The sequence below is a fragment of the Hyperoodon ampullatus genome (genome assembly GCF_949752795.1).
Source record: "Hyperoodon ampullatus genome assembly, chromosome: 6".
In the NCBI taxonomy this organism is placed as follows: Eukaryota; Metazoa; Chordata; class Mammalia; order Artiodactyla; family Ziphiidae; genus Hyperoodon; species Hyperoodon ampullatus.
In genome coordinates this window covers 75,289,928-75,302,617 of record NC_136919.1, presented here as the reverse complement: position 1 = coordinate 75,302,617, position 12,690 = coordinate 75,289,928, and the positions used below count along the sequence as shown (strand labels likewise).

The following is a 12,690-nucleotide window of genomic DNA, read 5'->3' as shown; positions in this document are numbered from 1 at the left end:
AGTAGTTGGCAAGTAGCTGACAGTCTGGCAAGAGGCCAATTGTTGGAAGTATGGTATTGTGAGGATTATCTATTTGTTTGTAGGATGGCCAAACTCAGCAGGCAGGAGCTGAACACAGCAGTGAGTTCTAAAAGCCCAGTGCTGGAGTGGCTTAGGCAGCAGGGAGTCAGGAGCAGGTAGCTCTAAACAAAGGGGCCTCGTCTTCCTCGGTCCTTTGTTAGGATCATAGTGAGAGAGGCATTTTGTCAGACAAATATTGGGTCCAGTTCCCACCTCTCATTCAGGTCTTCCATCAAGTACATGTGACTCTGTGGGGTACAGACACTTTAGTGTGTCCTGAGCCAAGAAGGACTCTACTGTGAAGAGAAACTGTGGTTCTTACCCTGGGCTTCAGGATTTTATGTTCTTAGGTCTTCCCCAAACTGGCTATGGCATTATCTGAACACAGAAAACACATTTACCTATCTGTATGTTTTCACTCCTTAAGTTACCTCTTCTGTGTTTTGTTTTGTTCTTGTTAATCTCTGTTTATCTCAGTGCTAAAAATATTGCCACCCCTGCATTCTTAGAAACAGAAGTCTGCTGTTAGTGCTCTTGGGAGTGAAAGTCATTTTCCCATACACTGTCTTTGTCCCCTCTTCGTCCAGCCCTGACCTAGTGGGTCACCTTCAGGCCAGTGTGGGTGGTTTAAGTTCTAGGGCCATTTCTTTATGCAGTGACTCTCAGACTAGTGTGGAGACATTTATGGAAAAGGTAGGCACCTGACCACCCAGCCTCTTCCAGCCTTTCCCGTCAGACTGTTCCTACTAGCTCTGGGCAGCTTCCAACAAGATGCAACCTCAGGCTGTATCAAAAGGGGGTGTATTGACCCATAATCTCCTGGGCCAGGAAGAAGTCCAAAAAATAAGCATGATTTTGACTTAAAATTGTGGTAAGCATTGAGCTGGTATTGTACTAGTCATAATACAGAGAATCACTGATTGATATACAGGTTTTTATTTAAACTACATATACATTAAATATGTATTTTAAATATATAATTATATAATATAAATGTATACATATATATGTATATTTAGCAAGCTAGTCGTATAAAACTCAGAACATAATTTCTCCTAGAGGTAATGTTCCAAGCAGTGGTTAAGTTTCCAGCTAGCATACTATAGAATTGCTTCTGGAAAAACTGTTCTCCTGTTCAACTGGAAACTTGACATAAGATTACCATTTCTCTCTTCTTCTCCTTACTGTAGTTTCAGAGACAGAAATTACTTCAGTTCACATCAAAAACAGTCTCATAAACACTTCCTCTTTCTTGAATATGTTGTGTGCCATGATAGGGTGGTGCCTCAGTGGCCCTAGGGGCCCAGTCTAGGTCTGCCTTCCCAGTTGAGAGAAAGGGAGTCTTGTGACACCACAGCTAAAGAATTAAGCTCCCTGGCTTTGTCAGCAGCAAAAAGGGAGCCCCTTGACTTGGGGTCAAGAAGGGGGCACCCTTCCCACCTCCTGCCACCATGGTAACCATCCGGGTGTCAGGAGCATTTTTCAGATCAGAGCCTGCTTGGGCAACCAGCAGCACAGATAGAGTGTTAGAAAGTCCATTGTTAATGAGCTTTTCTTCCAGGCTTTTCCCCTTTTCCACAGTGTACAAGCAGGTCACCAGTTTCCACATTGACATTTCCCCTATCTTCTCTGCAGGTGAAAAGCATGGCCCAGTATGTACACAACATGGACAAACGGGACAATTTTCGGAGGACTCGTTTTTCCGACCGTTTCAAAGATGACATAACTACTATTGTTAATGTGGTCACCTCGGAGATTGCAGCTCTTTTAGTAAAACCTCAGAGGGTAACTGTGTCATTTTACTCTTTACTTTCTGAAATTTTTTACCTTGGGCATATGTTATTTTCATAATCAAAGAAAAATAAGCATCATCTTAAAACAGTAATTAAAATGTAACTAACATACTGCATAACAACTAAATGCAGTATGTTATACTGGACAGGACCCTGGGGTGGGGCTGGGGACTGCTAGCAAGAAATTACAATATGCCGCATAGCACAGGGAGGTCAGCTCGGTGCTTTGTGACCACCTGGATGGGTGGGATAGGGAGGGTGGGAGGGAGGGAGACGCAAGAGGGAGGAGATATGGGGATATATGTGTATGTATAACTGATTCACTTTGTTATAAAGCAGAAAATAACACACCATTGTAAAGCAATTATATCCAATAAAGATGTAAAAAAAAAAAAGAAATTACAATATGGAATTGCAATAGTTTAAACTGTTGTATCAATGTAGCTACGAGAGATAATATTCTTATTCTTAGGAAATATACCCTGAAGTATTATGAGGTAAATGGGCATGATATTTGCAACCTACTCTCAAATGGTTCAGAAAAAAAATTGTATATGCAGAGAGAATGATAAAGCAAATGTAGCAAAATGTCAAGTATTGATGCGTCTAGTTAAAGGAGTTCTTTTTACTATTCTTGCACCTTTTCCTTAAGTTTGAAATTATTTCAAAGTAGAAAGTAAAAAAATATGTAAAATGAAATAAAACAAAATTCTAAAATTTGAAGCAGAATTTAAAATTCTATAAAATTTGAAGCAGCAGTGATCATTATTAATACCTTTATCATTATGAAGAATTTGTATGCTACCATACAAACACTCAGGAGAAGTATTTGTATGGTAGCACACAAATACTACAGGTAGCATACTTCTCCTGTACTAAGGAGAAGAAATTTCCATTTGGTTATTTCTTACGGCAAACTTTGTGAGAGCAGCAATGGTGTCTCCATTTTGGCAGGCATGAAAAATGAGGCACAGTGAGGTTGATACATTTTCCAAAAGTCACACAGCTAGCAGCAAAGTCAAGACTGAAGATTCCAAGCCCAGAATATTCAGTTTCTTAAGGAGTGGTCCATGTGGAGGATGCTAAAAGCATGAGGACTTGCCACTCCATGGTAACTGTGGAAACTACCAAGTCTCCATCCATGCCAGTGGCTGGTCAGCTTGGCCTGAATTTGCAAACTGTACATGATAACAAGAGGAAAATATTTTAAAATCATATTTTCAATAGTGTCAGAGCAAATTATAATTCTGAGAATAAAGGACATAAACATGAAAAAGTGAATCCCCAATTGCTCTGAAGTGCTGTGAAAATCCCTCATAAATATGAGCACTGAGAAGTAATACAAACAAAACCATGGCCTCAATTCATGCAAGAGTTTACCTTGTATGACTCTGACCTCTCTTAGGCTGAGAATGCTGTCTAATTGGAGAAAAAAAAAATCCTGGGCTTCCCTGGTGGTGCAGTGTTTGAGAGTCTGCCTGCCGATGCAGGGGACATGGGTTCGTGCCCCGGTCCGGGAAGATCCCACATGCCATGGAGCGGCTGGGCCCGTGAGCCATGGCCGCTGAGCCTGCGCCTCTGGAGCCTGTGCTCTGCAACAGGAGAGGCCACAACAGTGAGAGGCCCGTGTACCGCAAAAAAAAAAAAAAATCCTTAAGTAAAAACTGGTTCTTTTATCTTGATTAGATTTTCTGCGACAGTCCTTACAAATTAAGAGTCTATCTCATTGAAGATAGTGAATACATTTCAAGTTACTTTTGCCAAAACAGTAGTTACCAGAATTGAATAAATTATAGTAGAGCAATATAAAGAAATATAAGAAATATGAGAAACCAGAATGTGGGAAAATGTTCATAGTATAATGTTGAATGAATAAATTCAGGACCCTGTTGTAGATAGAGAATGAGCTCAATTATATACAAATAAATATGCACGTAGGAAAAAAAGCCTAGAAGGAAATGTATCTAAATATTAACAGTAGATAAGGAATTACTTCATTCAACACTCATGGCATCAATTAAGTTCTAAATTATATTTGCTATACTTTTGCAGGGTTACCTGCTTTGCTCAGTAACTTCCAGAGGGACACTGGCTAAAAACATAGGACCTGCCTCTCCCAACTTTCCCATCAGAGACCTGGGAGTTTATGACCAGGGTTTACCACCAAATGATGTGGGTGTTTGTATGTTTGTTTTTAAGGAAATTGAACAGGCGGAAAAGATCAACATCAGCCTGGCTTTCTTCTTGTATGACCTCCTCTCACTCATGGATCGTGGCTTTGTGTTTAACCTCATCAAACATTATTGCAACCAGGTGAGTGTTCCCTCAGACCCAGCCCTGTTGTTCTGGTTCCTTCCCATCTGATGTGATGCTCATTGCCGTGGCATGTTCTTTTGTTCATTGCCAAGTTAGACAACTTGACTCTTGAACATTCTGGGTTTTGTGGTATATTCTTCAAGTCATTTGTTTTGTGCCATGGACGTCTGTAGACACACTGGTTTGTGTGGATTCCTGAAGCATTTACCAACCCAGCACAGAAGAGCCAACAAGTTAACCTATGGGAATTGAAATTTGTTAGTGATATGAGCTGCTTTCTTCAATTTAACATCTAACAGAAATTACATGACTGTAGCATTCAGTCTTTGACCAGGTACAGAATTGAAAATATGAGGTCTCTTTTCTCATATCAGGGTAATTAATTAAATTGTAGGTGTGAAATTCTGACATTAAAGAACCCTGGTAAAATCAAAGAGACTGAATTTGACCTGGCATGAAGCAAATACTGTCCTCTGGTGTATCTGTAGAGGATTAGTTCCAAGACCCCTCCCCAGCTCCCCCAAGGATACCAAAATTCATGGATGCTCAAGTCCCTTCTATAAAATAGCATAGTATTTGCAAATAATTTACATACATCCTCCCACATACTTTAAATCATCTCTGGATTACTTATAATATCAAGTATAATGTAAATGTTATCTAACTAGTTGCCAGTACAAATTCAAGGTTTACTTTTTGGAAATTGCTGGAATTTTTTTTTCTGAATAGTTTTCAATTCTCAGTTGGTTGTACCCATGGATACAGAAACTGTGGATACAGAGGGCCGACCATATTTTATAATCCAGGAGCATCTTCTCAGTGCCCCAGATTTTTCAAATGGAATTCTTCTTTTGTTCTCTATCCTCCTCAAACTATCCCAACAATAGAAATGTAAGTAGCAGCTATTATTGCTGCTGCTCCTTTCCTTCCATATTCCTACTTTAGGACCACCACTACTATCCTTGCCACTAACATCACTACCCGCCACCACTGTCTTCACTGCCACCAGTATCACCACCCACCACCTCCACCATCACCATCACTGTCACCACCCCTGGTTTCTTCCACCCCCGGACAAAGCACTGTGTTAAGCACTTTATAGAAATTGTATCATTTGATCCTTGCAAGGTGTCATTGTCAACATTTTGCAGATTATAAGGCTGAAATTTAGAGGAGTTATGTAACTTCTCCAGGGAAGAAAGAGCCATGGCTACCTAACTCGAGGTACAGTAGGTTAATTACTCTGTACCTTAGATAAGTCATTACATTTCTATGGGTCTCATTTCCTCATCTGTAAAATAAAAGGATCTCCCCTTCCCAGTAAAAAGACCATGACTATTCTAAAGAGACTCCTAATACGGAAGATGACTTATAAAAAGCGAATCCTAAGGAAACATCAGAAGTCCCAGAGCACCAACATCTGGTGCAGCCTGACCTCCTGACCCTGCATTGATCTTCTGTCCCTATCCCACCAGATTGGAGTGGTGGAGGAATGTGCCATTTCTCTTTGCCATCCCTCTCAGGTGTTTAGGATGGCAGGTCGCTGGATGAATTGCAAATGTAAATTAATACGTTTTTCAAAACTTGAAGTTGAATATATGGAAAGGAGATACTGGAACACCACTATAAGCCCAGGATTAGCCTCTGTTAAAGAAAAAATTTATGCATAACACGTGGTAAACTGTAAGGCAGACTTTATTCAGGACCATCGTGATAGGTGCAGGGACCACTGCACCACAGTTTTTCAGTAGGGGAGAGAGATTGTGTTCAACTCTGAATACAACAGGAAAAATGCCAATTTATAGCCAAGGAGCAGGGTAGGAATAGTCAGTGGATGAAAAATTACTAAGAGGAAACATCAGGGGTAAAGGAAGAATTCTGGCCAAACTAACCTAACAGGATTTTGCTGAAGGCAGGCCAGGTGATCATATACCACCTGGGGGATGGTGAGGGATGAGGAATTTGGTCAGATCCCAAGAGTGATCAGATATCAAGGGTGAGGGATTCTGGCTAAACTGACTTAGCAAGATCCTTGTGAAAACTGGGCCACTGAGGCTACTGCTTTGGGTCCTGACCTTTGCAAAGGATGTTTTGGGAATGGCACTTTACTCTTTCCTAAACATTGCTAAAATTATTTTTGAAATTTCCGTCTTCATGGAAGTTTCAAGGGATCTATGAAAGATGGCCACAATGTGGTCTTCTTTCAAATGCAAATATCTTTGCTTTCTTAGAAAATATAAACAGACCAGTCACAAGCACTGAAATTGAAACTGTGATTAGAAATCTTCCAACAAACAACAGCCCAGGACCAGATGGCTTTACAGGCAAATTCTATCAAACATTTAGAGAAGAACTAACACCACTCCTTCTCAAACTCTTCCAAAATATAGCAGAGAGAGGAACACTCCCAAACTCATTCTACGAGGCCACCATCACCCTGATACCAAAACCAGACAGAGATGTCACAAAAAAAGAAAACTACAGACCAATATAACTGATGAACATAGATGCAAAAATCCTCAACAAAATTCTAGCAAACAATCCAGCAGCACATTAGAAGGGTCATACACCATGATCAAGTGGGGTTTATCCCAGGAATGCAAGGATTCTTCAATATTCGCAAATCAATCAATGCGATACACCACATTAACAAACTGAAGACTAAAAACCATATGATCATCTCAATAGATGCAGAAAAAGCTTTTGACAAAATTCAACACCCATTTATGATAAAAACCCTCCAGAAAGTAGGAATAGAAGGAACTTACCTCAACATAATAAAGGCCATATATGACAAACCCACAGCCAACATCATTCTCAATGGTGAAAAACTGAAACCATTTCCACTAAGATCAGGAATAAGACAAGGTTGCCTACTCTCACCACTATTATTCAACATAGTTTTGGAAGTTTTAGCCACAGCAATCAAAGAAGCAAAAGAAATAAAAGGAATCCAAATCAGAAAAGAAGAAGTAAAACTGTCACTGTTTGCAGATGACATGATACTATACATAGAGAATCCTAAAGATGCTACAAGAAAACTACTAGAGCTAATCAATGAATTTGGTAAAGTAGCAGGATACAAAATTAATGCACAGAAGTCTCTTGCATTCCTATACACTAATGATGAAAAATCTGAAAGTGAAATTAAGGAAACACTCCCATTTACCATAGCAACAAAATGAATAACACACCTAGGAATAAACCTACCTAAGGAGACAAAAGACCTGTATGCAGAAAACTATAAGACACTGATGAAAGAAATTATAGATGATACAGATGGAGAGATATACCATGTTCTTGGATTGGAAGAATCAACATTGTGAAAATGACTATACTGCCCAAAGTAATCTACAGATTCAGTGCAATCCCTCTCAAACTACCAATGGCATTTTTCACAGAACTAGAACAAAAACTTTCACAATTTGTATGGAAACACAAAAGACCCCGAATAGCCAAAGCAATCTTGAGAAAGGAAAATGGAGCTGTGGGAATCAGGCTCTCTGACTTCAGACTATACTACAAAGATACAGTCATCAAGACAGTATGGTACTGGCACAAAAACAGAAATATAGATCAATGGATAGAAACAGGATAGAAAGCCCAGAGATAAACCCATGTACATATGATCACATTATCTTTGATAAAGGAGGCAAGAATATACAATGGAGAAAAGACAGCCTCTTCAATAAGTGGTGCTGGAAAAACTGGACAACTACATGTAAAAGAATAAAATTAGAGCATTCTTTAACACCATACACAAAAATAAACTCAAAATGGATTAAAGATGTAAATGTAAGGCCAGACACTATAAAACTCTTAGAGAAAAGCATAGACAGAACACTCTATGACATAAAGCACAGCAAGATCCTTTTAGACCCACCTCCTAGAGAAATGGAAGTAAAAACAAAAATAAACAAATGGGACCTAATGAAAGTTAAAAGCTTTTGCACAGTAAAGGAAACCATGAACAAGACAAAAAGACAACCCTCAGAATGGGAGAAAATATTTGCAAACGAAGCAACTGACAAAGGATTAATCTCCAAAATATACAAGCAGCTTATGCAGCTCAATATCAAAAAAACAAACAACCCAATCCAGAAATCGGCAGAAGACCTAAATAGACATTTCTCCAAAGCAGATATATAGATTGCCAACAAACACATGAAAGGATGCTCAACATCACTAGTCATTTTAGAAATGCAAATCAAAACTACAATGAGGTATCACCTCACACCAGTCAGAATGACCATCATCAAAAAATCTACAAACAATAAATGCTGGAGAGGGTGTGGAGAAAAGGGAACCCTCTTGCACTGTTGGTGGGAGTGTAAATTGATATAGCCACTGTGGAGAACAGTATGGAGGTTCCTCAAAAAACTAAAAATAGAACTACCATATGACCCAGCAATCCCACTACTGGCAATATACCCTGAGAAAACCATAGTTCAAAAGATACATGTACCACAATGTTCACTGCAGCTCTGTTTACAATAGCCAGGACATGGAAGCAACCTAAGTGTCCATCGACGGACGAATGGATAAAGAAGATGTGGCACATATATACAATGGGATATTACTCAGCCATAAAAAGAAACGAAATTGAGTTATTTGTAGTGAGATGGATGGACCTAGAGTCTGTCCTACAGAGTGAAATAAGTCAGAAAGAGAAAAACAAATACCATATGCTAACACATATATATGGAATCTAAAAAAAAAAAAGGGTTCTGAAGAACCTAGGAGCAGGACAGAATAAAGACGCAGACATAGAGAATGGACTTGAGGACATGGGGAGGGGGAAGGGTAAGCTGGGACAAAGTGAGAGAGTGGCATGGACATATATACACTACCAAATGTAAAATAGATAGCTAGTGGGAAGCAGCCACATAGCCCAGGGAGATCAGCTCAGTGCTTTGTGTCCACCTAGAGGGGTGGGATAGGGAGGGTGGGAGGGAGACACAAGAGGGAGGAGATATGGGGATGTATGTATATGTATAGCTGACTCACTTCGTTATACAGCAGAAACAGACCATTATAAAGCAATTATACTCCAATAAAGATGTTTTTTAAAAAAAGTAATTTAAATAAAAGATCTAAAACAGGCTTATGCAAATGTTAAAAAAAAAAAATCTTGTGCTTTCAAATTCTATTAGCTGGCTTGACCCAACAACTTTGTGAGTGGCCATTAAGTGATGGGCATAAGACCAAGTTCTAATCAGTTCAATTTGCTGGTGTCCCCATTGGTCCAAAATCAGCCAGTAATGCACATTGACAAGAGTACGGGTTCTGGTAAATGTTTTTACACAGAAGTCGTATATTCTGTTTTTTCTATAATACATAATGGTATTCATTTGTTTCCAGTAACTGTCTAACTATAGATTCTATAGGCAAAATGCCATAACACAATGGCTTTTCCTAAAATGGCTGAAAATATGTGCTCATTTAAATTGTATAGTTTATAAAACTGCTCTTAAAGTGCATGAAGAGGAAGCATGGGCATGTGTAAGGATGAGATGCTTGGTTTCCTGTGCTGCGGCAGCAGAGTATTTATAATGATATATTGAGAGGTAGAAGGTCCATCAAGACCCTCCTTTCCTTACTTTGCCTTAAGAGAAGCTGTCTCTGAGTCACAGCCCATAGAGTCTCCGTCCTTCAATTGTCAACCTACCTGAGGGAAGCAAGAGATCTCTTCCAGACTATCACCTTTGCCAGCTTTTCATTGCTTATTTCAGGGTTGGTTTGTTTAAGGGAAGATTTTTCCTGGAAACTCTTCCAGCTTTCTCTTTCTTTCTCCTCCACTTCCTCCTCTCCCAGTCTGGGGCAAACTCCTTGGCTGTTATGCAGGGACTACATGCTTTTCTAAGTAATTTGATGCCTTCATCTAGGGAACTGGTTTGCGAACTTCCCAGGGGAACCTTTAATTAGAAACCACAAAAGAACACTTGTGGCATTGAAGTCATCCAGTCCTATTCCATTAATTTTGTGTGGCCCCATGTAGGGTCAACTCCTTTCATTTAGTTTCTCAGACACAGTGGGATTTTTGTGAAATTATATTGTGTTACACTGAAGACATACCTCCAGATTATTTTTAACACAGGCTTGCCATGGTATTAGAAATTTGACAAGGGTGGGAGTCGCAGTAAGCATCCTCATTTCAGATAGCTGTTAGACTAGAATAATTAAAGGGAACAGTAATGGATGAAAATTTACTGGGCCTCCCGGTAATGCAGACTTTGCCATCTGTTGCCCTGTCCCATTTGTTTTTATTCGATTGATTGCCTTAATCTGGGGAGAAAGGATATTTTTGTGTCTGTCAACCTCAACTCCATTCACCTTAAACACCTCTTTTCTCTTCTCATTTTTCTTCCCAGCTGTCAGCCAAGCTCAACAACCTTCCAATGCTCATTTCCATGAGGCTAGAGTTCCTGAGAATTCTCTGCAGCCACGAACATTACCTCAATCTGAACCTCTTCTTTATGAATACTGATACTGCTCCAGCATCTCCCTGTCCCTCCATATCTTCCCAGGTAATCGGCTAACTGAAAAAATTGTTTAAGCTATTTCATTGAAATAGCTTAGCTTAGTCATTTATTCCTGTAAAGATTGGTCTTCTTAATTAGAAGAAAAATTGAGCTATTCAAGCCAGATCAGTTGATCCAGATACACACAAGTATGCTACCCATAGTTGTGCCATCTAACTAATCATTTACAAGCTATGTGATTGTTTTCTTCCTAGGTCCAAGGATCCCTGCTGAGGCCAAGTAGAGCAAGGAGTCCCTATGCACTATGAAAAATATGTAATTCATAGAAAAGTCACAAATCTTCCTTTGTCTGACAGGCATCTTTCCACTCTAGCTTGACAGTCTCCTTTGCTCACTTCCCTTTTCCTAAACCTCAACACCATAAAATTTAAGAAATGGCAGCTTCCTTTATATTGATTCCCAAATGATCTAGTAGTGGTTTTTAACATGGATATTATATCTTTGAACGATCCTAGAACTTTCTGCTGATTATGCTTTAGAATGGAATTCAGCACAAGGTGATTCCTCCTTGGATCATATTCCAGATAATTTAGCTCTTGAAACACTCAAAAGATCTCATTGTAAACTAATCAAGTGTTCTGTTTTATAGAGAGTGTATTTCTAACAAGTCTTTTTCTTCATCAGCCCAGAAGAGTAACACTTGTATTAAAATTTAGAGATGAGGCTTTGACTGACATGGCCAATCTTTTTTTGTAGAACAATATTTTGCAGGTTAAGTTTGGTGGGCCCCAGATTCTACAGGATGTTAAGAGGTATTATGCAAATACAGAATTCCAAAGACAAATCCATTTTGAAAACCCCGTGTTAACAGGTTTCTTTGCAGTAGGCCATCCAAGAGTCTCTAACTTGTTCATATAAATTATAAATGCCTATGGGGTGGGAGAGGAAATGGGAGGCTGTGTATGATAAGCAGTGATTCCCAATATGACTGGACTCTGGAAATCTTTTTTTTTCCTCCATTGATGATTCGGGGGACTAGTGTCCTCTAGAAAAACTTTAAAGGAATGCTGTTTAATAGTCACATTCCATTTATAGGGAACAAATCAGTAGCTCAGAGCAGCAGGCAAGATTTCTTCTTCTTAGGTTTTCTTTCTGATGCATATTCCTTGAATACTAGCCCAAAGGAGAAGGCTTGTCTTAATAATTTTTTAAAACTCTTAGCTATTCATGCCAAATGACATGATCCAGATGTGCACTGCATGACCATCTTCCTGTGAGCTGGGAAAGAGCTGACTGACAAGCAGCTGTTCCAGACGTGCCAGCTCTGCCCTGGGTCCTCTCCCACATTCCCCTTCTGACTGCCCCAGCCTCACCAAACTGGAAAGGCTTTCCAGAGACATTTTGGATTCTCCTAGTGACATATAAAGTATGCCCCCAAGATAAGAACACAGGAATTGCCTAGGACTGGTCAATCTGACACCTCCCTGCCTGACGCTGCTTCTGGTTTCCAGGCCAGCAAAATTCAGAGAATGTATGTAAGCCATATTCAGAAGTGTAACAGGAGCCTTAAATAAAGGGGGCAGTTTGTTACAGAGAATCACCCGCTCACAGCCATAGCACTGGAAAGAATCCCCATTTCCCTGTCCAAATGTGATCCTAGGATTTTAATCCTCTTTGCTGGGAAAGCAGAGTGAACGCCCTAAGTCTCAGTTTCTTCATCTGTCACACGGGGACACAAGTGGTACCTGCTTCACTGCATCGTGCCTACAGAGCCTGGCCATAGCATGTGCTCAATAAATACTAGCCATCATGATTTTAATTCCAGTTCTTGTCACTCATAGAACTGCTCCTTGCATTTCTGTAGAACTCCAGCTCCTGCTCCAGTTTCCAGGACCAGAAGATTGCCAGCATGTTTGATCTGACACCAGAGTACCGCCAGCAGCACTTCCTCACTGGGCTTCTCTTTACCGAGCTGGCCGCCGCCCTGGATGCCGAAGGGGAAGGGTATGTTTCAGACATTTATAATGGAACACAAAGAA

At 39.9% G+C, this 12,690-nt stretch overlaps 1 protein-coding gene across 3 annotated transcripts in view; it reads left to right on the top strand.

Moving 5' to 3' along the window:
- The window catches only part of DOCK8 (dedicator of cytokinesis 8), a gene marked incomplete at its 5' end in the record, with an annotated part of 223,166 nt that overhangs the window by 157,431 nt on the left and 53,045 nt on the right, over window positions 1–12,690 (top strand). For all 3 annotated transcript variants that reach the window (XM_079707127.1, XM_079707126.1, XM_079707128.1), the window contains 4 exons: window positions 1,696–1,845; window positions 4,053–4,166; window positions 10,541–10,696; window positions 12,516–12,655. In XM_079707127.1, the coding sequence (XP_079563253.1) occupies window positions 1,696–1,845; window positions 4,053–4,166; window positions 10,541–10,696; window positions 12,516–12,655 (560 nt within the window). The remainder of the gene's footprint in view (window positions 1–1,695; window positions 1,846–4,052; window positions 4,167–10,540; window positions 10,697–12,515; window positions 12,656–12,690) is intronic.